The following is a 25,085-nucleotide window of genomic DNA, read 5'->3' as shown; positions in this document are numbered from 1 at the left end:
AGGTGTGCCTCTTTGGCATATGGAATTCATCACTGATCTTTATCTTCAATATTGCTTATAAAAATATCTAATTACAATTGTTTATTTTTCCTTCCCATCATATATCTGACAACTATAAACCAGGAAATCAAATCAGAGTGGAAGGGAATAAGCAATTGCTTTGGAAAAAAATGTATTTTATTTGTCATTTGAAATTTATTTTATTTTTCATTTTTGCCTTTACATCACAAACATTTCCCAGCATATATCTATAATTTCCCTTCCACTGTCACAGAGTCATCATCATATTATATTAATTTTGTATTTTTTATTCTAGTTTTAATAAATATCAAAAAAGGGAATATTCCTATGTACAAAATATACCAGATGGGGCAGCTAGTGACACAGTAGATAGAGTACCAGCCCTAGAGTCAGGAAGACCTGAACACTTTCAAATTGCCTTCCTTATAAATGCTTCCCCCTAAACTTCCTTCTCTTTTTTCTGTGCATTTAAAAAAAAATTCAAAGACTCATTTCTATCTTTGACATTCTTGTTATTTATAATTATCAGTGGAACTCAAAGTATATTGATACGTTAGTCATTTCAAGCAAAATTCCAAATTGCATTTCTATAACAGTAATACCAATTTCCTCAATAATTAGTAAGTTTGTTTTACTAAGTGCCAGGGGAGTGGAAGTGGATTGGAGACTAGAAAGGTATTTAAGTACTTTTATTCTGGTGAATAAACATAGCACTTGGAGCACTTGATGGAGTATTTGTCTCTTTTGTAATCCTTATCTCCAGCCCCTCCAACTTTCACCTGGGGAAGATTGAGACAGTCCAGAACTGGAACTCAACATATAGTATAACAAAGCTATGATGTTCAAAGACACCAGGTGAAGATAATTTACAGTGTTCCCATATACAAAGGTTCTCAACACTTATCTTTTCACAATTCTCCAATATTGACTTTTCCTATCCTTTGTCATCTTTGATAATTTTTCTTGGAGTTGTTTATACTGCATTTCTTATTATAAGTAATTAATAGTAATCTTTCATATAATTATTAAGGGTTTGCTATTTCTTTTTGGACAGCTATTTGTTCATCGCCTTTGATCGCTTATTCAATAAACATGTAATTCTACCAGTTTCCTATGTATCTTGGATATTAACCCTGTATCAGAGATTTGCTATATGATTGTGTATAATTCTGTCAGTTTCTTATGTGAGTATATATGTATATATGTGTATCCAGATACACACACATATATGTGATACTAGTCTTGTAACAGAGATCTGCTGCCATAACAAAACAAAACATTTTCCTAATACCTCTTCCTATCATACCATTAATTATTTCATGAATCATCTTTTCAATTTCATGTAATGGATATGAGCTTTTTTTTTCTTTTGTATTGCCACTAAGAATCCTCCCCTATTCTTAGCTGTCTGAAGTTCCTGATATGATTCTCTTCTTTGGGGGGGGGGGGGGGCATTATGACCTCAAATATTCAGGTCACAGCATTTTGAGTTAATTATGGGATATGTTGTAAATGATGGTCTAAACCTACCAAAATTCTTTCCAGTTTTTCAAGCTTTTTTCATATAGGGAGTTCTAAAGTGAATAATTTTATTATTATTATTATTATTATTATTATTATTATGTTTACTAAAGACTATTTAGTTTAGTTATTTCTGACTCTTATTTAATCTGGTTTATTGGTAAAATTGCTGTTTTACTAACTAGTACTAAATAGTTTTGATTATTCTTGCCTTATATTTTAATTTGAGGTCTAAAAATGCTATTCTCTGAAAAAGAGTGACCATTATTAAAGAAACTACAGTTATACCACTGATCAGATGACAAAGGATGGCAATTATAAAGCGGATATGTATTTAGAGAATAGAGAAAGACACAATGAATTAATCATAGAAATTGAATCTTCCCCTTACTCTCTGATCATGTTTTCTCTTACAGTTTGGTATTTTGTCATCTTTTCCCTGAGTGTTTCCAAAATTTCTTCTCTGCTCTTAGTAACAATGAGAGCCTGAAAACCCTAGATCTAAGTGGAAGTTTTTTTGAAAAAGGAACAATAGAGGTTCTGTGTGAAGCCTTGAGAAACCAAAACTGCAAGTTAGAGACACTAAGGTGAGTCTCCTCTGTTACCTTTGTAGATGTTCTGCTTGGCATCAGAGACAGTAGTCTATTAGGAAGAGAGAGCAGCACCAACCAAGGAATGGAGAGTGGACACTTCCTGCCTAATCAAGGATCATGGTTCATAGTCTTATACTCCTTTCCCTTTCACTATGACCTAAAGGATAATGTGACAGAAAAAGTTGTCTGCTAAAGGAATATTAATTTTCTAACAGTCAGTTATTACATCTTATATGCATGATTCCCAAATCTATTCTATCAATTCTTGTCTCTGGATATCCTGTTAGTAGGTCAAACTCAATATGTCTAAACAAAATTGGTTATTTAAGGTATTAAAAATTGCCCCACCTTCAATAAAAGACTTATGCAGAATTCTGAGCTGGTGGCAATTTATTAAAAGGTGCCCCTCTAATGAAGGAAACCTCAGAACTTCCTCATGATCTGAGATACCTTATTTTTCCAAGACTTTGTATTTAGAATTTGAAACCCTATATTACCCAGACATTCTAGAATATTTTTACAAAATACAGAAAAATTCCATTGGTTGACATATAACACAAACACTAAAATAGGTAAAACAGTATATCAGCAGAGTCATAGATGGGGTGAAGCATGGAATATCTCCATTGACTAAGATGATCACAAGATGATCACTTCCTCATGACATATAAGAGAAAATGGTCTGGAGGTACAAAAAATAATGAAGGGACTTTCCATGTAATTGAGTCTACTCTGCCAAACAGGTCTTGGTCACTGTAACAAGGAAAAACAAGGGTGGAGGGTCTCTACCTGGTTTCCTATGAGTATAGAAGTGATCTCATAATCTGCAGCACACAGCACTGTGACCTAATTTAAAGAATGTAAATTCACTACATATATGAAATCATATGAAATTTCTTAATACTTATTGGAAGTAAGGGATTAAATGAAGAAGAATGCAAGGGATGGTTTCCATAAAGTGGATAGCATTGCCCAGAGAAAGAAGGAAAGGGACTTAATTATGGAAAACTAAATTGACCACTTTTCCTCTGATTATGTATTCTTCTACAGTTTGCAGTATTGTCAGCTTTCCCCTACATGTTTCCAGAATCTCTTCTCTGCTCTCAGTAGCAATAAAAGTCTGAAAAACCTAGATCTGAGTGGAAATTCCTTTGAAGAAGGGATGATGAATGTTCTGTGTGAAGCCTTGGGAAACCCAAACTGCAAAATAGAGAAACTAAGGTGAGTTTTACATGTAGATGTTTGACTTAGCATCAGATACGAGTGTATTAGAATAGGGAGCAACACAAACCAGGGAATGGAGAGTGGAAACCATTTGCCTAATCCAGGCTCAGGGTTCATACTTTTAAGCCCATCTATCTCTCACCATGCCCTAAGGAGAAATGTGACAAGAAAAGATTGGTTTGCTAAAGTGATGCTGCATTTCTCTGTAACAGAAAATCATCATAATTTTTATGTGTATAGCTTCTAAATCTATATTTAGTCCTTGTCTCTGGATATCCTGTAAGCACATCAAATTCAACATGTCTAAACATAATTTATATCTTTTCAACAAAAATTACAATTCTTCCTAATTTCCCTATTGCTGTTGAAGATACCATTTTCTGTTATCCTCAATTCCTCACCTTCTCACCCCATTCATATAATCAGTTGCCAAATTTTGTAATTTCTTCTTCAAAAAAAATCTCTTATCAGTTTATCTCTGTGCATACAAAGTACCCTTCTAGTTCAGACCCTCATCTCCTTTCACCTTCACTATAATCCATTCAAAGGGAGAGGAGGAAGGGAAAGGAAGGGAAGAGAAAGGAACTGGAGAAAGTTCAGATGGATGCCACTGAAAACCAAGTTACAATTACTGCGATGGGTTGAAGAAGAAACCAGAGATTATAAACAATCCTGGTTTTCTAATACTAATTTTCCAGAATTACCTTCTCATTTATATAAAACTCAAGATGCTGATTTTATAACACAGGTGCTAGTCAACATCCAAGAAATCAAAGTAGGTATTCTCAAGCAGAATGAAGCCCTGAGTGCAGTTTTCTGAATTAAGCACTGTCTTGGGTTATGGAAAATTCTTGTATCTTCTTTTCCTATGTCTTGAAGCCTTTACTAGACTTTTTGAAGACAAGTGGATCTATGGATCTTTCTTATGGGAAACACAGTGTTCATTTTTCAGCACTGAATGATATGTCCAACCCAGATTGTAGCCCTAACTTTTCTTTGTCTGGAGACACAGAATTTTGGAGCAAGGTATCTGCACCAGGCACTACTGGTCTTTACCTTTCCTTGTGCCTTTGTGGAAAACTAAGGTGGTGTTCCTTTCCACCATTAACCTTACCCCCCTAAAAGCACACCAGATTGAATGAGTGCTATTAAAATTATGTTTGGCAGCAAAGAGATCCCTAGATAGATCACCTAGACCAGGAAAAGAAAAGACAAAAGCTGTGCACACATTTCTGTATTCAAGTGACATTAATTAAAGGATATTTTGTTCAGGTAACTGATTTCCAGTAGAGTGTGGAAAAGGACAAATAGCTGGGAGGGAGGCAGTGGGGATGAAGTCATGCAAATATCCAGCTTTGTGTCCAGAAGCTTACTTTTTTTTTGTTCAGAAAAAATCTCATCTCTAGTGTGTGCTACAAATTCTTCTCTTTTAGGAGCTCTAAGACAGTGATTGGAGGGGAAGCAAAAGGCACGGTGGCAGCAGTTCTCTGCCTTGAAATATCTAAGAATGTCCCTGGTTGGGAGGAAAAGCAGGAAGAAGGAAAGGAAGGGGAGATCCCACAGCTGTTAATGATAGGAGCCTGCTCCTCATAAAGAAAAAAGGCATTCATTCTGGTTCATGGAGATTCACTTTAGTCTCCTCAGCCAGGATCCAGACTCAGTCTCTTCCTAGAAGTGGAGGGAACAAGCGAATATTCACTTAGGGCTTTTTGTTCATTACTTCACACATTTGAAATAGCTCAGCAGGAATATTTTCATCCTAGAATAAGCTTTTTGATGTGACATCTTTTCTTGGTGAAAAAAAAGATTGCCATTAATAGTCCCTGCCTGGCAGCTTCATTAGAGGCAGGTAAGTAAGCACAGTGGATAGACCTGGGATGAATGAAATTTGGGGGAGATAAAGTTTTTGGGCAATTAATAATCAATTTATTTATAGCTAGCAAATAATTAATAGATTGAGGACAGTGACTCCCTGCCTCCCTCCCACCCTGAATCCAAAAGCCCGGTTGGATAATATTAATTTGGGACACTGTTGTTCCTGACAGGTAGAAATCAACTTAGGTTGGTTGATAATTAATGAGAAAATGAATATTCTAATGAGAGGTGGGCTTGTTTGAATGAAGGGATGAGGGATAAGCCTTGATCATTTCACTACTGAAAAAAGGATTCATCTGTATCTAGACCACTCCAACCTCAGAGTATCTAGACAAAGGGAACTACCTCCCCTTGACTGTTTATGGAATTGAGCAATGGGCAGGAATTTAGCTATATTAGATTCTCTTTACCCTTTAGTGATAACAAAGGCTTTCCTAGTTGGTGAGGTCCTACACAAGACTGAGGGGAATGGAAGTTAACCCAGTCTCCTCAGCCTTCATAATACTGGGCTATGAATGAGAAAAGAAAAAGGGAAAAACCCTGGATTACTATCACCCCCATATTAATTGGTTATCAATAATCATTTCTCTCAGACTGCTGAACTGGAAGTCAGAAAGCATGACTCACACTCAATAGCCTGTGGATGTCACTTATTGCCCATGTATTTTATGAGTACAGTTTTCTCATCTATAAAATGGGGATCATAGTACCTACCTTCCAGAGGTTCTAAGGATAAATATGATAAAATTTATAAAGTGTTTTGTAATTTTAAGGCACTATATAATAGTTCTTATCTATTTATTTATATTATTGTTGTTTGTCCTTTCTTCTGTAAGAAGACCCTGACATCAGGAAGTTGATGTCATGACTAGCAAAAGAATTAAATTTAAGAGAAAGAGAGTACTATCCAAAGTTACTAACCTCACTTTTTCCATCTCAGTTCATTGGCAAGATATGGATCAAAACAACACGTCTAAAGAACAACATGCTTTTAAGAAGGACTGGAGATGGCCCCAGATGCACTAAGAGACCTTGGCCTATTTAAGCTAAGGTTTTTCTTAGGTCCCATTCCAGGCAATAATCATTCAGTGATTAAGGCTAAGTAAGAAATGAGACTTGACAGGAGAGGGATATCATTGTTCTATCCTAAGAGGCATTGTGTAAGTTTCCTAGATAGAAAAGATACTGCTGGGGTCGTAAAAGAGCTAAAGCCCCAAGAGAGGAAATATGGGGGAGAGATAAATGTGAATTTTGGTGTACGTATGGCTGAGCTTTTCCCTTCTTCTTTCCCTTAAGGACTGGGCTGGTGTAGCAGCTTTTATTGTTGAATGAGAGTATCCCACTAGAATCAGAATAGGGAGAATATGATTTCTTTCCTATTTCCACAGGCTCCATTTTGCTACATTAAATGAGGACTTGAAAAAAGAGCTTGAAGACCTGCTGAAGATAAAGCCTTCCATGTATGTTTCTGATATTCATGTCTAATGCTTACTCCCTAGAAAATATCAGTATTTGTCATTTAGGGTCATACAAGAGCATTTAATTGTACTGACATTCATCATACACATGGATGTAATCATGATTCAATTCAACAAACATTTTTTGGCCTTAACACTCTAAACTGCTGTCATAATATTTAGCAGAAAGCAGATGCTTAATAAATATTTACTGATGACTTGGGAATACAAAGATAAGCAGTGTGCATACACACACACACACACACACACACACACACACGACAATTCGTGCTCATTCTCTTATGCTTTGCTTCACTGTTAATGAAATCTAGATTATTTAGTGAATATAGTTTTGGACTTGAGTCAGGAAGACTTGAATTCAAATCCTGCCTCAAAACTTGCTATCTGTATACCATTGGGCAAATCACCTAACCTCTCAATGACTCCATTTCTTCAACGGCAAACTGAATCGCTTTTAAGATTCTTTCAGCTCTAGATCTATGATCCTCTGTTCTCTCATTGAGCTGGGACTAACATACAAGTGTCTCTAAAGACATTCCTAGTGATATCACAGGACTTTAGAGATTGACTGCAGGCATGAAAACAAAGATTATTAAGGAAAGCCACTCTCATTCAAGTACATCAGCAAGAAAATTCATCATATTGAAGGAACTCAGAATGATATTGGACCAGAAGATATTCATAAGCTATTAGACAAAACTTAGCACTAATTGAATTTTCAAGTATGCTCATTTTCCTTTTCAATACAAGAATTTCTAATCTATTTCAGAGGTTGTAGTTTAAAAATATGGCAATAATACTCTTTCAATAGAGTTTAATAAGAATGAGATATCTATCAGAACCTTACTGGCATTATGACTTCAGCAAAGGGCATTCTCTTTTCCAAAAGTTTACAATGCTCCACATTCAGGCATTAAATATTACACTTAATTTCCAACTATAGAGTTATCAGTACTGGTATAGGAAATCTGTCCATATTAGATTTGAATCTTACGATTAATGACAAAATTAATCAGATAATAAGTGAATGACACTGACAAGCCACCTGACCTCTCTAAGAGAGCTTCACTTATAAAATGGGGATAATGATACCATATTTCTCTATGTATAGACACTCCCACATATAAAGCACACTTTGATTTTGGGGCCTGAAGTTAAAAAAAATTACATAAAGTTATTGAATTCAAGTTTTATTCATCATAAAATTCATACATCTCATCACTATTAAAACCCCCATCCATTAACTCATCCTCATCTGTTTTTGATGACAAATCACTGTCTTGGGAGAGGCTCTGACTGCTCTCCTGCCTGTGCTCTGGTCTGTGGTTGACCAGAAGCACTCCCTGGGCAAGTCCGATGCCTGGATGCACGCTTAGTCCATTCCATTTCATGAACCTGAAGCACCAAATGTGTCCTCCTTTGAAATCAGGAATGTCTTTTTCATAAAAATTCTTCTTGCTTCCTGCTGAACCATCTTTGTGGACACAGGAATTCCAACTGCCCTTTGCTCTTCAATTCATCTCTTCAATTTCCTCTCTAAATCAGGCCATTTGGCTGACAAGCCTCTCATGACCTTCTTCTGCCATGGTGTTTTCAATAGGGTTTCTTCTTTCTTTAGACAGTTTTGGATTATTTTCTCTGATGAAGGAGGATCAAACTTATGTTCAACAGTACAATTTCCATTCATTTTGCAAACTGGATCACTTAACTTGAATTCAGCACTGCACAAAAATCTTTTCTGAATCATTTCTGGGCAGAACATGGCGAAATGTAACCTAATATACCAGTAACACATGTGAAACAATGAGAGAAAAGACAAGTGCGAAAAAACAGGAAATGCAAGTAAAAAAAATCCACCATCCACTGTATAAGACACTCTCAGTTTTTAGACCCCAAATTTTTCAAAAAATTGTAAATTTTATACATGGGGAAATATGATAATTATATTACCTACCTCACAAGAGATTATGAGCAAAGCATTTTACAAATATTAGGGCACTATAAAAAATGTGATTACCATTTGAGAATCTGCTCTATATTTGGTCTCATTTTAAGCAGTATGTGGGATATAAAATATAAAAAAAAATTTCTCACATTAAGGAATTATAGTCTAATTGGGATTGAATGAGAATACAGAATTCATTCATACTCATGTAAAGAAGATAAATGAATATTGTAGGAATGGGCAATATGATGCTGTCTCATTGCAATGGGAATCTGAAAAAGAGAGAAAGGAGAATAGTTACAGAAGGCTTCAGGAGAAAGATGGGTCATGAGCTAGTGCTTAAAAGATGAATAGGCAAATGGAGAGAAGGAAGAATCAAGTAGTTAGAGAACAGAGGAATGCCTGGGGCAGGACCTTGAACAGAAAGGAGAAAGGCATGAGAGAGATGGAAAATAAAGAGTTAGGTTAAGAGTAAGGAAACTAGGATCAAGAAGCATATTGTTGAAGCTGTTGGGGTCACTGGGCTGGGTATAGATTGAAAAAGGATGGAAAGATAGAAGAAAGGGTATTCACAGGATCATAGGTTTAGAGATGGAAAGGAAGTACTGAATAGGAAAGAGAACTGACTTTTCTTTTAGCTTTTAGTTCCAAATTTACTCCCTTCCCCTCCTCCACCCATTGAAAGGGCAAGAAGTATGAGAAAGGGACTTTCCTAAGATTTCACAGGACAGTAGTTTAAGAGTTAGGATTCAAACCCAGGTGTTCTAATTCCAAATCTATAGTTGTACAAGATGTACAGCTCTTCTCTACTCTCATATCCTGCATACTTCTTTTGTGCACTTTAGGTCCTAGATCAGAAGTTAGAAAGGAACTCTGAAGTCTTCTGGTCCAATGCCCTCATTTGATAGACAAGGGACTTAAGAATGAAATAAGTTAAAGTACCTTGTTCAAGTACAAATAGGGAGCAAGATCAACATGACATTTTGAACTCAGAACCTCGGATTTTAAATCCAATTGCCTTTTGACTGTGCCACACTGGCCTAAACTTATCACATACTATCTTGTATTACATTTATTTGTGAACATGTCATCTTGTGAGTTCTTGGACAACAAACACTACCTTACTCATTTTTGCAACATGCTCAGTAATGAACACTTTTGTCTCCAAATAAATACCAAATTAAAGAGTAATCACAACTTAAATATTTTATGATAAACAAAGCACACTCTAAATCCTGATACCCCTCTTTCCCAATCCTCTTTGGTATGAAATAAAGGGGAGAGAGAGAGTTCAGAAGCTGTGAATTTGAATTTGACTATGGGGGGGGTACTTTTTAAACCAAGGAAGCCCAAGGAGAGGAAGATAAGGACAATTTCAGAACACATTATCCTCACCTCCAGACCTATCCTTCCTTTGACTGACTTTTCCACCAGTAATACATTCAACCTATGCTGACTAACAAAACATCTTTGATTTTAACTACTTCCTCATACACTCTCATCAGCCAATTGCTGTTTTGTCCATTTTTTTCTACCATAATCCCTCACATCAATTCTGTTCTTTCCTAAAATGCTACTTTTTCTAACTCAAGTCATCTTTTGCTTTGAGAATTGAAAAGGTTTTCCTGGTGGTTTCTCTTCATCCAGTGACTCTTCTCTCCAAATCGCCTGTGAGAAGCTGTCAAAATAATTTTAGTGGACAAGTCTGGCCATGCCACACTGTAGATTCAAAACCTTCAATATTCCCTACTGTCCTTAGGATAAAATGTAAACTTCTTAGCATAGAGTTCAAGACCACATAAAATTTGGTTTCAAACTAGACATATTGCCTTATGTGTTATGGCTTCTTATGTCTTCTGTATTTCCAAAGTATGCAACTAGCTGTTCTCTAGTCTCATCCTGTCATCTTCCATTCTGTACATTTGCACATGCAATGCCCCTTGCTTAAACACATTCCTTCCCCATTTTACATGATTTACAAATTTTTTTCTCTTCATTCAGAGTCAAGGATAGGTCCTACTTCCTTCATAAAGGTTTGAGTGAGCTCCTTCCCCCAACCCCCCCCCCAATCCAAAATAAAATAAAGACAAAACAAAATAAATTTATCTCAAATATTCATAGAGATTTGTATGGATGATTTCTTTCTCTCATCATATTCTTCCTTGTATCACAATGATTTTATGTGTCCCCCCTTGAGAGTAAAGGAACTGTTTTATTTTTCACCTTTGGAACTCTAGCATTGAGCACAGGGTCTTACACAAAGTTAAATATTTAATACATTATTTATTGATACTGTTATTGCTCATTGATGAAATGGATTAGGAAGAGTTTGTTTGAGACATGAGAAAGAAGGGAAAATCTAGGGTGAAAAAAAGAGAAACTCCTGTAGTAAGGTGATTTTTAATTACCAGAAAAGATCCTTTATGAACAACAGACTTGGATGACTCCATTTTTTTTTTAAGTTTTTGCAAGGCAGATGGGGTTAAGTGGCTTGCCCAAGGCCACACAGCTAGGTAATTATTAAGTGTCTGAGACTGGATTTGAACCCAGGTACTCCTGACTCCAGGGCCAGTGTTTTATTCACTACCTAGCCATCTAGCTGCCCCCTGGATGACTTCATTTTTAAAAAAATATTTTATTTATTGATTTTTCCAGTTTACATTGAAAACTATTATTTTAATAATCATTTTTGATAAGGTTTTTGAGTTTAAATTTTCTTCTTCCTTCCCTTCTCCCCCAACAGAAAACTATCTAATATGGATTATACATTAATCCATATTAATCATCTTGTGAAAAAAGAATCAAATTAAAAAGGGGGGAAACCATGAAACATAAAACAATTTTAAAAATTGAAAATAGTAAGCTTTGGTCTCATCCATAGTTCCTTCTCTGGTTGTAGATGATATTTTCCATCACAAGTCCTTTAGAATTGCTTTTGATCATTGTTCTGTTGAGAATGAGCAAGTCCTTCATAGTAGATCATTTCACAATGTTGCTGTTAGGGTCTACAATATTCTTTTGGTTCTGCTCACTCCACTCAGTATCAGTTCATAGAAGTCTTTTCAGGCTTTTCTGAAGACCCACCCCTCATGATTTCTTACAGAAAATAGTACTCCTTCACATTCACATACCATAATCTGTTCAGTCATTCCTCAATTAATGGGCATTCCCTCAATTTCTAATTCTTTGCCAATAAGAAAAGAGTTGGTATAAATAATTTTATGCATATGCAGTTTTTATTCTTTTTTGTGATCTCTTTGGGATACTGACTTAGAAGTGGTATTGCTGGATCAAAAGTATATAAACATTTTTATTGCCTTTGGGGCATAATTCCAAATTCTTCTCCAGAAAGTTTGGATCAGTTCACAATTCCACCAATTATGCATTGGTTTCCCAATTTTCTTACATCCCTTCCAACATTGATCATTTTCCTTTTCTGTCATATGGGTCAGTCTAAGGTGGTACCTTACAGTTGGTTTAATTTGTATTTCTCTAATCATAAATGATTAAGAGCATTTTGATATGACTATAAATAGCTTTAATTTCTTCATCTGAGAAATGCTTATTTATATTTTTTGATCATTTATCAATTGGAGATAGATTTGGATTCTTATAAATCTGAATCAGTTCTCTATTTTATAAATGAGTCCTTTATTGAAAAAAACTAGCTATAAAAAATAATCCCCAACTTACAGAATTCCTTTTGATCTTAGTTTCGTTGGTTTCATTTGTGTAAATACTTTTCAATTTAATGAAATCAAAATTATCTACTTCACATTTTATTATGTTCTCTATATTGATGGCTCCATTTCTGAACACACACTTTTTGGGTTCAAAGTATGTGTCTCAACATTGGGTCTCTAACAGTGGATAAAGAATTGAGCTTGGAATCTAGAAGATTTGATTTCAAATCTAGTCCTAGATACTTACTAGCTGTGACACCTTGGACAAATCATTTAATCTCTGGCTGCCTCAGTTTTCTCATTTGTAAAATGGGGACAATAATATTGCCTACTAGGGCGGCTAGGTGGCATAGTGGATAAAGCACTGGCCTTGGAGTCAGGAGTCCCTGGGTTCAAATCCAGCCTCAGACACTTAATAACTACCTAGCTGTGTGGCCTTGGGCAAGCCACTTAACCCCATCTGCCTTGCAAAAACCTAAAAAGCAAAAAAAAAAAAAAACCAACCCAAAACAAAACAATAATATTGCCTACCTCCCAGTGTTGTTGTGAGGATCAAGTGTGAATATTTGATGAGCATTTGTCACATTGTAGGTACTCCATAAATGCTTATTGCTTTTATTCCCTTCACTAGTTCTTTTTTTATTTCCTTCACTAGTTCTTGACAAAAGAGTACACACAAGAGTTCCTGTGCAGACACAAAGATGAATTCTATTCTTATATTTGTCAACAAAAACTGATTGCCTTTTTTCTTTGTAGGAAAATTATTGAGACATGTCCTGATCTTAACATGGAAGAAAAGGAGTATCATAATCTCCTACAGGAACATCAGAAATCCATACCAGGTAATGAAAAACTTAAAATAGACTAGGCCTTTCTGACCTTAACCTAAACTATCATAACAGCTTCCTAACCTTTTTTTGTTTTTATCATACTCATATTACAGTCTAATCTTCCTTCTTCCTAACTGATCCTGTCACTATGTTAACATTATCACTGCTGACTAAAACTCAAAATCTGTAGTCTTTCACAAAAATTTTCAAGAATCTACCCCTATCCTATCATTTTAGCATTCTTTCTTAATGCTTCCCTACATAAACTTTCTGGTTCAGAAAATTTCTCTATTCACTCTCTATATAAGGTGACAGTTCTGGTTGCATAGTGGTAGAGCATGGGGCCTGAATTCAAATCCAGGCTATGAGATTTACTAGCTGTGTGACCCTGGGATAAGTCATTTATCCTCTATGGCTAAGTTTTCTCAACTATAATATGGGGATAAAAACAGTACCTACTTTCCAAGGTTTTTTTTTTTTTTGAGGATTCAATGAGGTAAAGATCTTAGCACAGTGCTAATTGATATTTTTAATAAATGCTCATTTAATAAATGTTCCTTGTTAGAGACTAGATGGAGGGATGTAGCCAGGAAGATCCTGGAGCTTTTCCTGAAACAACTTTAAATAAAGGCTCTAAACAGACCTTTAAAGAGACAGAAACCACAAAAAAAAAAAAGTGAAACAGCTTTTCAACTCAAGATATCTTAAAGGAACTTCAAAAAAGATCAATCTCATGGAGATGTAGAGGAAATGCAACTGAGTGTAGGCCATGAGAACTGGAAAGACCAGTGGGAAACTCTTAGCTCCAGCACAGTTGGAGGGCCCCAACTCTAGCTCAGAAGAAAAAATGAGAACTCTGGAAAATTGATACAGCATCAGGCAAGACTGAGTTGGGCTACCCCTAACACCAGGAACAAATCTGAAGCAACTGAGATGTTACAGTGGAAAGCCAGGAACTAGATCCCCAGCCACAGCACAAAAAGTTGAAACCATACCACCTGCGCCCCAGGAGCAGAGCTCAACTTTCAAAATAAGAAAAAAAAAATCACAAAGAACATTAACCATTAAACTGATAGGGAAGGGAAAAAGTCATCTTAGAAGAGGAAAACAATGACAAAATGCTTAATGAGAAGCTTCAAAGGAGTTTATGAATTGGTCTCAAATCTAAGAGCTCAAGAAGGATTTTTTAAAAAGCCAAAGAAGAGAAGAAGAAAAATGCAGAAAAGAAATAAGTCCTCTGTGTAATGATACAGGAACAGGAAAAAGCTATTATAACTGTAAATAGAATAGTGTTGCTGGTAGCTGCTTTACAGCCTGGCTTAGGGACAGTTTTATAAAAGTGGGAATAGCTAAGCTCTCCCCCAATAATTCTTTCTTTATCTTCACAGTGTTCACTTTCCCTCCATCTTTTTTGGCACTGTTTTCAAATCCTCAGGTATATGCTGCTTTGAAGGCTACTAGCTGTGGTCATCAGTGTATCATAGATATGGGTACAAGCCTTGGTCCAAAGTGAATGCTTAGGAGGCAAGACTTCTCTTTTATGCTTTATCATCAAGGAATGTGGGTTCATCAACTAGGATGAGGGCACAGAACTAATATAGACATGGTCACTCCATTTGCTCACACCAGAGATGGTAGTAGCGTAGCAAACTATTATGCCTTGATGTGAATCTGAGAGAATCAGATTATTTCTTTTTCTGAATTTTTTATACATTCAACATCTATTTCCAGAAGAAGCCCCACAAACAAAGGCAGATGTGACTTCCTCACTATCCTTTTCTGATCCTTTAAAAAATGAACAATTAGATCTGGAGAGATGGCACAACATGTTCCTGGGACCAAATGGACCAGTGCAGTCTGTATTAATAGACAAGAGCAGAAACAGATACAGGTGAGAGCCAGTGGTCTCTTCACTTTCCTCTTTCTTAAGGGGAATCATGCATTGGTGTATGTGACCCACAAAAAGCATTTGCAATACCCTTCTCTCAGTCTAGATGGAACTACCTTTTTTTTTCCTTCCCTCTGCTTCCCTCTATTCTCTTCTCCTTCTTCTTCCTTCCACTCCTTTTTCCTTTCATAAATATTTAGTGATGGTATAACTTAGTGATGTTCCTTTTTGTCATAAATATTTAGCAATGTTTCATTATCAGATTAGACTCAGGTTTTTGTACCATTTCACTGTTTTGCAAATAAAAGGATCAATCTCTCCTCAGTTGCTCCTTTTTAATAAGGGATAAAGGAGGCGATTGATATGTATGGAAATTGTACTGCATATGGCCTATTATGCAAATTGAGAATCCTTTAAAGCTTCTTCTCTTCTACTGACATAATCTCTTTGTGCTTCCCAGAGTTCATTTTCCTATGGCTGGTTTCTACCTCTGGACTGATACTGGACTTGGTTTTTCTGTGAGAAGTGAAGTGACTATTGACATTGAATTTGATACCTGGAATCAGCACCTGGATTGGATTCAGAAGCAAAGCTGGATGATTGCTAGCCCTCTATTTAATATCAGAGTTGATCCTGGGGTTGTGACTTCTGTGCACCTCCCTCATTTTGTGTGCCTTCAAGGTAAAGAGATATGAGGTGAAAAAATCTTACTGTGATAGCAAGGCCCACAACATACACAGCTACACTTTTACTAGGAAGCTAAATGAATGATTAGTGATTTAAAACTATATCTAGTTGAAAATATGGGTAGATTTTAAGAGAAACAAAAACTGAGAGAAGAATGTCCAGATTAGGATAAGAAGTCTCACTATATCACTTCATAGTTTGTTTTTCATATTTGATACTAATCATGTTGGAGATAGTGGTGGTAATGATTGGAGTGATGATGATTGATGAGGATGAGGATGATGATGATGATAGCCAATGAGAAAAGTCAATGAAGAAGAAAATAATGGGGATAGTTATGCTGGAAGATGGAGTGATGGTCATGATAATAATAACAATGATAATTGTTTTGGTTTCATATTAGCATATGTATCCAAATGGATGATAAAAGATACATCAGTGATCATAGACAAGACCGTTTTTTATGAGATTTATCTTCTTGAACTGTTTAAATGAGTTATTGCTGTCATCATCATTATCATCATCATCATTATTCTAATAATATTCCACTTGACTGAATCTAAGATAATAATGAAGAGAAGTATAAAGCCCTTGACTCAGATCTAAAAAAAAAAAATAACTGCTCAGTGCAGGAGAAAGAAATGTGGACACATAATTTACTTTGAAAAAGACTGGCTCTTATTAGATTTGAAGTTCAGTATTAGAATTCAAGATAAAATCATTTCTTTGCAACATTTGACACTGTGAACTAAAATATTTTTCTGGATAACATTTCCTTACTTAGCTTGTTACATGGTATTTTCAAGATTGTCCTCATATCTAAGTCCATTCATCAGCAACATGACCAGAGATTATGGTTAAACTAACTCAATAATTTGGCAGGGTATTATACTAACTTGTTAGCATGTGAATGATATTTCATTACTGAAGTATGCAGGGATGCAGGTCTGTGGTATCAAGGCTTCCATCCCATCATTCAAAGGATTTATTTGGAAAGGCATATATAAAAGTTCTATTGTCAAAACAGGGACACTGCTTCTACTAGAGGAACTAGAAATGGTTTCACAGGCTTACCAAACAAGTTTAGTAAATGATAGAAGTAGAGTAATAGCACTAATATGGCAAATTTTTATTATTCACCATATAATTGCCACCTATTCTTTTTTGATATAAATTGGCATTTATGACTTATCCTCATTGGTAAAATAAAGGCTTTTTTATTAAGATTTCAAGAAGTTCAGTTATACAGTTTAACACGAACATTATGCTATGATCAACTATGACAGATAAGACTTGGCTCTTCTCAACAATACAGTGATCAAAGACAATTCTAAATGGAAAATGCCATCCACATCTAGAAAAAGAACATGAATGCAAAATGAAGCTCACTATTTTCACTTTTTTTATTTGTTTTTTTTGTTTTTTTGTCTTTTGTTCTGATTGTCCTTTCATAGTTTAGCATATGAAAACTTGTTTAACATAATTGTGTATGTATAACCTATATCAGACTGCTGTCTTGGATAGGGGAGGGAAAGAAAAAACTTTACTGAAAAGAATGTTGAAAACCACCTCAATATGTAATAATGGGAAAATAAACAATTGTTCAAAGAATAGAAAAGAAAGAAAAAATGAAAATATCTTATAATTTTATTTGATAAGTCACCATGGTTAAAAAATTTATCAGCAATTAATTGGTCAGCTTACTGGTAATCAGTCTCTCCATAATTAACTATACTAATTATCAAAAGGAGGCCACACTTGTTCAGTATGATATAAAGTAACCAAGCTTCCCCTCTTCTAGCATAACCTTTAAAAACCCAGAGTCAACTTTTCTTAAGGAAACATTAACTTCAAACATTTATTTAGGAGTGATTTTACAAAACATGCAAGATTTTTAATTGTACCATGGTTAATCATTAATCAAGTATTTATTAATACATACACTTTTCATTTTTAGCTACCCTGTGACATTGTCTTGATTTCTCTTTCTACTCAGTTTCCTTAATTTGATCTCAAAAACTGAGGAATTTACTTTTAATTTATAGTTTTAGTTAATTTCCTCTTTTTAAAGAGGAAACTGACTCTACATCCATAGTACAGACCCTCAGCTCCACTGAAGTCACACAAAAAAGTGGTTCTTAACTATCAGAAAAAATGAAAGGAAAGAAAAAATAGAAAGTAATTTTTATTGAAATTCTCTGACAGGAGAAAAATTGGATGTATCCTTGTTCAAAATTGCCCACTTTAAAGAGGAAGGCATGGTCCTGGAGAATCCAACAAGAGTGGAGTCATCTCATGCCATCTTGGAAAATCCTAGTTTCTCTCCCTTAGGAATTCTGCTGAAAATTATGCATTCCTTTACATTCATTCGCTTTTATGCCACTATTCTGATATACTACTCTCTCAGGACTGAGGACATCACACTCCACCTATATCTGATCCCCAATGACTCAACAATAAGAAAGGTAAGCTTATATTGTCCTAAGTATGAATCAGTAAAAAAAAAAAATATACTTAGAGCTTAAAGAAGCTGACAATCCCATCCTCAACTTACAACCTCCAGTTTGACAGCAGTTCTATGGTGAAAGTTATTGACATATATATAGCAAGCAATTTTTGCCTTCTTGTTTGGTCTCCTGGGACAAATGGATTTTTTATATGTTGAATTTTTCCCCCATTCATTAGGCTATAGATGAAGATGAAGCTATATGCCACTTTACACGCTTGCAAAAGCCATCTCCAGTAGACCCACTCTTCATTGGTTCTCGTTTCTTATTGTCTGGATCAAATCATTTAGAAATAATGCCTACAGTAAGTGATATTCTTTTTCATTCAAATCATTCCAACAAATTCAACAAATGTTGGTAAAATCCTTTGGCTCAGTATACATTCCTGTCATGATTCCTAAGTCCCCCCCCCCCCAGATGTTTTCTTTACTTTAAAATTAAAGTTTTATTTGATTCTTGACTCTCTTCTCTCTGACCTGCTTTGTTTGGCTCTGGCCATGCAGATTAGAGACTGGTTCTGGTCAGGTTGACATTTAAATTGCCACCAATTCAAGTGACAAAAGAATTTTAAATGTAACCTAGAGTAGAACAGTGTCTAACCTGTGAATAGTCAGACCCAAACAAATCAGTGCACAAAAAGGTGTGTCAGGAATCAGAGTAGTTTAATTAATTTCAGAATGACAAAAGGAGGATTGCAAATCCAAGTCCCAGTGAGGATTTGTGGCTTATGATGGGGTGGGTTTGGTTCATATAACACTTGCTGTTGCTATTCTTATCTAAATCCTATATCTAATTTAAGAATCTTTTTTGAAAAATTTGAGTCACTTTTCAATTTCTTAGCCAGCACCACATATTTTTGATAATTAATGATAAAGATCCAATACTGCTAAATCTCCTTCCTTAATATTTTTATTAGTTCCTTTGATATTCTACTCCCCCCCTACATTTTTATTATGTTGGCCCTATCTATGAATAATTTATATTTCTCCAGTTATTTAGATCTGATATAGTTTCTAGGTTTGTTTTGGTGAATGTGCTTTCAGATATTTTATTTGATCTTATTTTAAATGGATTATCTCTTACTATCTCTTCTTACAGGGTTTTGTCTACAATATATAGGAGTGCTGACACATAAAAAGAGAGTTTTATTATTTTATTTCTCTATTTTGATTCTTTTATTTTTTATCTCCTATTGCTATTGCTAGGACTTCCAATACAATATTGAATAATATTTATGACAGTGGTCATCCCTATTTTTCACCTGATCAACTTAAGAAAAAACAAATTTATATCTATATTTTCAAATATTTTTAATAGAAATGAATGCTCTTTCTCAGTTTTTCTGCATCTATTAAAATAATCAAATGATTTTTTATTGTCATTTATAAAATCAATTATGTTAATAATATTCTTTATATTATACCATCCCTGCATTCCTGGTATAAATCCCATTTGGTTATGATATTTAATTTTGTAATTATCCTGCATTTTTGTAAATATCTTACTTTTGTTAAGTAATTTAACATGAGTATTTGAGTTATTTTAAAATGACTATGAGGTAAATAACTACTTTCAATTTTTTTTTCTTAATACACTCCCTTATTTTAAGGATATGTCTTGCCCTCACATGCTGGGTTTGACTTGGTTCTGTTCTGAGAACCTGTAATATACACATAATATTGGTGTTTGTCCCTCTAGGAACTAGAATTCTGCTACAGGAGTGCTGGGGAGTGTCAGTATTTCTCTGAAATTTACTCTAGCAATCTGAATGAGAATATCAGTTTGAATTTGAAAGACCAAAATGGGACAAAGATCTGGGAGACACTGGTGAGATCAGGTAAAATCCTCAATGGTGAATGGGAAAACAATAAAGCTTTCAGGCATGTTTGTGTGTGTGTGTATGTGTGTGTGTGTGTGTGTGTGTGTGTCTGCACACATAGATATCTGTGAATTATTATTTTACTTGGGAGTATCCCACAGACTTAATTATCATCCCTATATTGATGATTTTAGAATCTATTTTTCCTATTCTGACCTCTCTGTTGACTTCCTCTCTTGTCCCACTGCCTTTCAGAAATCTCAAACTGAATAAATATCTTAAATGCTGCATTCCCAAAACTGAACTGATTATCTTTTCCCCCTAACATTTCCCACTTCCAAATTTCCCTTTTGTTATAAGAGGCTTTCCTCAGGCCCACCATCCAGAGGTCCTCACTTCTTCATTATCTTTCACCCCTCCCCCTCCCACATTAGATCTGTTGCCAAGGCTTCTTGATTTCACCTTTGCAACTGCTCCCAAACAGATCCTCTTCTCTCCTCTGATACTGACCTCTAGTGCAGGTCCTCACCAGCTCACACTTGGGCTACTGAAAAAAGTCAGCTGGTGAGTCTACTTGCCTCACCTCTTACCTCCAATCCATCCTCCATTCAATCACCAGTGATTTTCCTAAATGCTTAATAAACGTTTACCGACTAACTAAAGGAAAGCAGAGGAAGTGTGCAGTCACTGTAGGTAAATGGTCCTATTATTACTGATCATTAACTTGGGAATGAATTTTACTACCTGAATAATGGTTCTTATGTTTTTAATTCAGCATGTTCTAATGATTTTAAAGTAAGCAGAAATAACTAGCAGAAAAATAACTTCATCTTAATTTTAATATGACTAATATATATATGCATTATGTTGCTTCCCTGAGTCTTGATGAAAGCACCGACCATGAGGTAAAGGCTTTCATTCTAGAAATGTTTTCTTCCTTTCTTAAGCCCAAGGAAAAATCAAAGTTCAGGGAACTTGGGGTCCTAGTTACCATGGCCTTTACTTTTTATTTAGTCTTTAGTATTATTTGCTACACGGGGAGAATGACAAAAGGTTTCAATCCCACCCTGTGGTGACAACTGACTATTTTTATTTGGCCTTTGCTCCTTTTCCCATTCCTCCAGACCCACTGACATCAGAACACCTTACCATGCCAAGAGTAGGGGTCCTGAAAGCAGCAGACATAAATCAAAATTTTGATTTATATCTCATTACCTTTTTCTCTCTCCCAGGAGATATTAAACTTCCTTGTGTCCAAGTTTCTTCAGCTCCCTCAGGTTAGTAATATCCTCTTTCTTATAGACGTCCAGATTTGGATCTTCTTAGGCAACAATTTGAATATCAGGGAGATGAGGGAAGATCACTTATGTAAAAGGCATAATGTGTGATCAATGGCAGAGTCAAAGACAGTGTGTCAAAAAAAAAATCTTAGGGCAGATTTAAGCTTCTGTAGTTTAAAATTGCAGTCAGACTTTTGTGATGCCCTATATATCCCAAGTATCCATGAAATGATTTAGTAATGCCTAGTGCCTGGGTCAAAAGTGATGCAGAAGGGAATGTACTGATAGACCAAGTCTCTCTAGCTAGGTTGACTGGGGCTGGAGAAGAATTAAAAATTCAGGAATATCATGTGAAAAGATCTGGTGGTCTTCACAAATTGTATAGATGTTTAAATTCTAAGTTCACTTACTACAAAAACTTCCCTAGGCCTGAATAAGCATAAACTTTAAGGATAGATAGTGGTTGCTCCAGATGGCAAGTAAGATAGTTGAAGAGACAGGAGATGGGGAGCCAAGGTTCTAAAGTTAATGGAAAAAAGAAAAGGTAAATCATGGTAATTCCTGGAAATTTTTCTTACTATTTTAAGATATTTCTACCTCTCTGCCAGTACCATTATTCTCTTTCTCTAGGACTTCACTTTGTTGACCAACACAGAGATCAGATAATTTCTCGGGTGACGTTGATGGACATGATTCTCGACAGACTTTACAACCAGCTCATCAATAATGAGGAGTATGAGCAGATACGGGCAGAGAGAACCAATCCTGATAAAATGAGAAAACTCTTTAGTTTTAGCATGTCTTGGAATGGGAATGACAAGGACTTCTTCTATGAGATCCTAAAAGAGATACATCCTCAACTAATGAATGAAATTCTTAATACCCAACATTATAAGTGATAAAGCCATTGGAGGCTAATGACATTGCCACTTCTTGAAAAACACTTAACAGCATCAGTGATAAAACCATTGGGGGTTGACCTCAGATAATAATGACCTTGTGCAAGTCACTTAACCCCATTGCCTAAAAAAAAAGCAACACCTCAAAATCATTGGAGGCTAATGACATTGCCACTTTTGCAAGATAAATTAGGCTAATGTTCAGTCAAACAAAGTTAAAAAATTGACTAAAACAATGTAAAGTATGAGACTGTGGTTAAGTTCAAATTAAATTAGAAATAGCAATATTTTTACATTTTAAATAATCTTTTAAATTTTTCAGTGTTTGTAGCATTTATACTTCTGAAGTTTTTAAATCTTCAAACTACACTAGAATTTTGGGAACATTCTGTATATAAAGCAGAGATAAGAGAGATGGAAAGGAATGCACTAGTATATGGGAAACCATGAAAATCCTATATAGAAGGAGGTTAATGAATTGAGACAGCAAATTAGGCATGGGGTGGGAAGTAGCCAGTACAAAAGCAAGTAGACCAAAGGTGACATGTAAGGGAACAGCAAATATACCAGTATAAACTGACCTTCAATATGGAGGGGAGCAATACATAAGAAGGTTGAAAAGAGAAGATATAGTAAGGTTGTGAAGACCTTTAAATGCCAAATTGAAGATTTTATATGTTATAGTAGAGGTATAGGGATCTAGTAGAGTTTGAATAGAATGGCTATATGGCCAAACCTACATTTTATGAAAATCATTTTGGCTGATACACAAAAAAATGAATTTCATTGAGGAGAGACATAAAACAGGACTAATAGGAGACTATTTCAAAAATCAAGTGAGAGGTGATAAGGTTTTTAACTAGGATAATAGTGGTGTGAATGGAGTGAAAGTAACATATGTGAGAGATTTTATAGGGACAAAAGTGAGTTTTGTCAAATTTTTGGATATATGCAGTGAGAGAGTAAGGATACAAGAATGAAATGGATTAAGGAACTGGATAAATGGAGGATGGCCATGCCCTCGATAGTAACAATAAGTTTATTAGAAACTTGAATTTGAGATGGGGAGGGGATAGATAATGAATTCTCTTTGGATGTGTTGAGTTTGAAATGTCTACAGGACAGCACACACACACACACACACACACAAAGCCCTTTTGAATGATGAACATTTTATAAAAATTATTTCTTATGTATCTCTTTTCCTTAATCCTAGTTCCTCATACCAAAAATTACTAATCTGTAAACATGTGTATCAAAATATTTCTGTACAATGCTAACTTGACTGTTCGTCACTGAGGGGAGGGGGTGGAAAGGGAGGGTATAAGGAAATTTTGTAACTTAAAAATATACGTGTATATGGATGAAGATATAAATAAATTTAAAAAAAAAGAAATGCCTACAGGACAGCTAATTCAAAATGCAAAATAAAGAGCAGTTGATTCAGGAATTCAGCTCCATTGTAAATGATGATTATGTTTGTCCTTTGTTCTCAAAGAAGACCATGACATCAGGGAAAATGATGCCATGACAAGCACATAAAATGGATTTGAGTGAGGGGGTGCTAAGTCACCAGTCTTAGTTTCTCCTCCACAGTCATTGGGTTCAGTGGCCAGAGATGAGTCAGAAGAAGACTCTGGTTGTGAGGCAAGCAGGGTTAAGTGACTTGCCAAAGGACACACAGCTAGTAAGAGTCAAATGTCTGAGTCTGAGTTCAAATTCCTGTGCTCTGGCTTCAAGGACAATGCTCTATTCACTGTGCCACCTGCCCTTCCATTATAAATGATGTCTAATAGAATGCTTGGTCATGTGAAGAACAAGATAGAGAATTAGATAAGAAGTCAAGAGAAAAAGAAATTAAACTTTTCCAAAAGAGAATGTATGGAATTAAGCTTTTCGAAAAGAGAATGTATGTGCCAAATTTCAGCAGCCTCTGTGGTCTAGGACACCCAAAACCTAAAAGCAGGTTAAAAAAATAACAACAAAAAAAACCATGAACTGATGTCTACTGAGAACTCAAGAAGCAGCCTTTTCTCTATTACCCACAGCACTACTGGCAGTGAAGCTGCACTAGTTAATCCAAAGACCTGACCCAAGTTTGTGAACTTGCAACAAAACTCAATCCTACCCCACTACCATCCTCCATTTTTCACATGCCATGGAAAATTTTTGCTACAGTCTTACTAATCACTGCCTTGATAGGATTCTATGCTGAAAATAATTCCTGCCAAAGAGTGAAGAAACAGGATAAGGAACAAGACCCATCTCTAGACTTGAAAAAATGCTCAACTCCTTCTTCCTAGAATCCCAAGTACCCAAATTCCAAATGTGGCTACAGTGATGCCAATCTGGCAGTGCTCAGTTGCCAAGCTGGAGAAATGAAGAATACTGGATGGAGTGGTGTTGTTTAAGGCACTTTTTTAAATCCTATTCACTCAAAAGTTACTCAGGGTCAAAACCTAGATTGGTGAACTATGACTGTTCAATGTGGGAGTAGGTTGAAATGCTTTGAAATATCCTTAAGGGAAATCACCATCAGAAGAAGGGAGTCAGAAAATAAACATGGGGAGGGAGTGGGGGGAGAGGGGGAAGTAATAATACTAAAGTGCTCAAGAAGGAGGGGGAAAAAAACCTCAAAGCCTTGACTATAAACATAAATCAACAAGAAAAATATTATTAGAAGGAAATAAGGACTACAGATCTAGCAAACAAGTTTAAGTACCTATGAATAAATATTTAAAACAAACGAAACTAATATAAGATGTGATGAAGCAGAGAAGCCTGAGAAATTTTGGGGAATATAGAACTACAACACATTGCTCCAAGATGGCTTAA

The 25,085-nt window shown here is 35.5% G+C and overlaps 1 protein-coding gene across 1 annotated transcript in view; it reads left to right on the top strand.

Moving 5' to 3' along the window:
* Positions 1–24,789, top strand: part of LOC141508601 (NACHT, LRR and PYD domains-containing protein 1a-like) — a 275,129-nt gene extending 250,340 nt beyond the window's left edge. Inside the window, 12 exon segments of the mRNA XM_074217379.1 lie at positions 1,959–2,129; positions 3,186–3,356; positions 6,623–6,694; positions 13,097–13,182; positions 14,902–15,061; positions 15,519–15,739; positions 17,951–18,210; positions 18,431–18,556; positions 19,951–20,089; positions 21,304–21,348; positions 21,982–22,242; positions 22,245–24,789. Of these exon segments, the coding sequence (XP_074073480.1) occupies positions 1,959–2,129; positions 3,186–3,356; positions 6,623–6,694; positions 13,097–13,182; positions 14,902–15,061; positions 15,519–15,739; positions 17,951–18,210; positions 18,431–18,556; positions 19,951–20,089; positions 21,304–21,348; positions 21,982–22,242; positions 22,245–22,288 (1,756 nt within the window). The 3' untranslated portion in view covers positions 22,289–24,789.
* Positions 24,790–25,085: the final 296 nt, after the last annotated feature.

Source organism: Macrotis lagotis, chromosome 1 (assembly GCF_037893015.1).
Source record: "Macrotis lagotis isolate mMagLag1 chromosome 1, bilby.v1.9.chrom.fasta, whole genome shotgun sequence".
Classification (NCBI taxonomy): Eukaryota; Metazoa; Chordata; class Mammalia; order Peramelemorphia; family Peramelidae; genus Macrotis; species Macrotis lagotis.
Note: the sequence above shows the minus strand (reverse complement) of the source record. Positions and strands in the feature narration are given on the sequence as shown.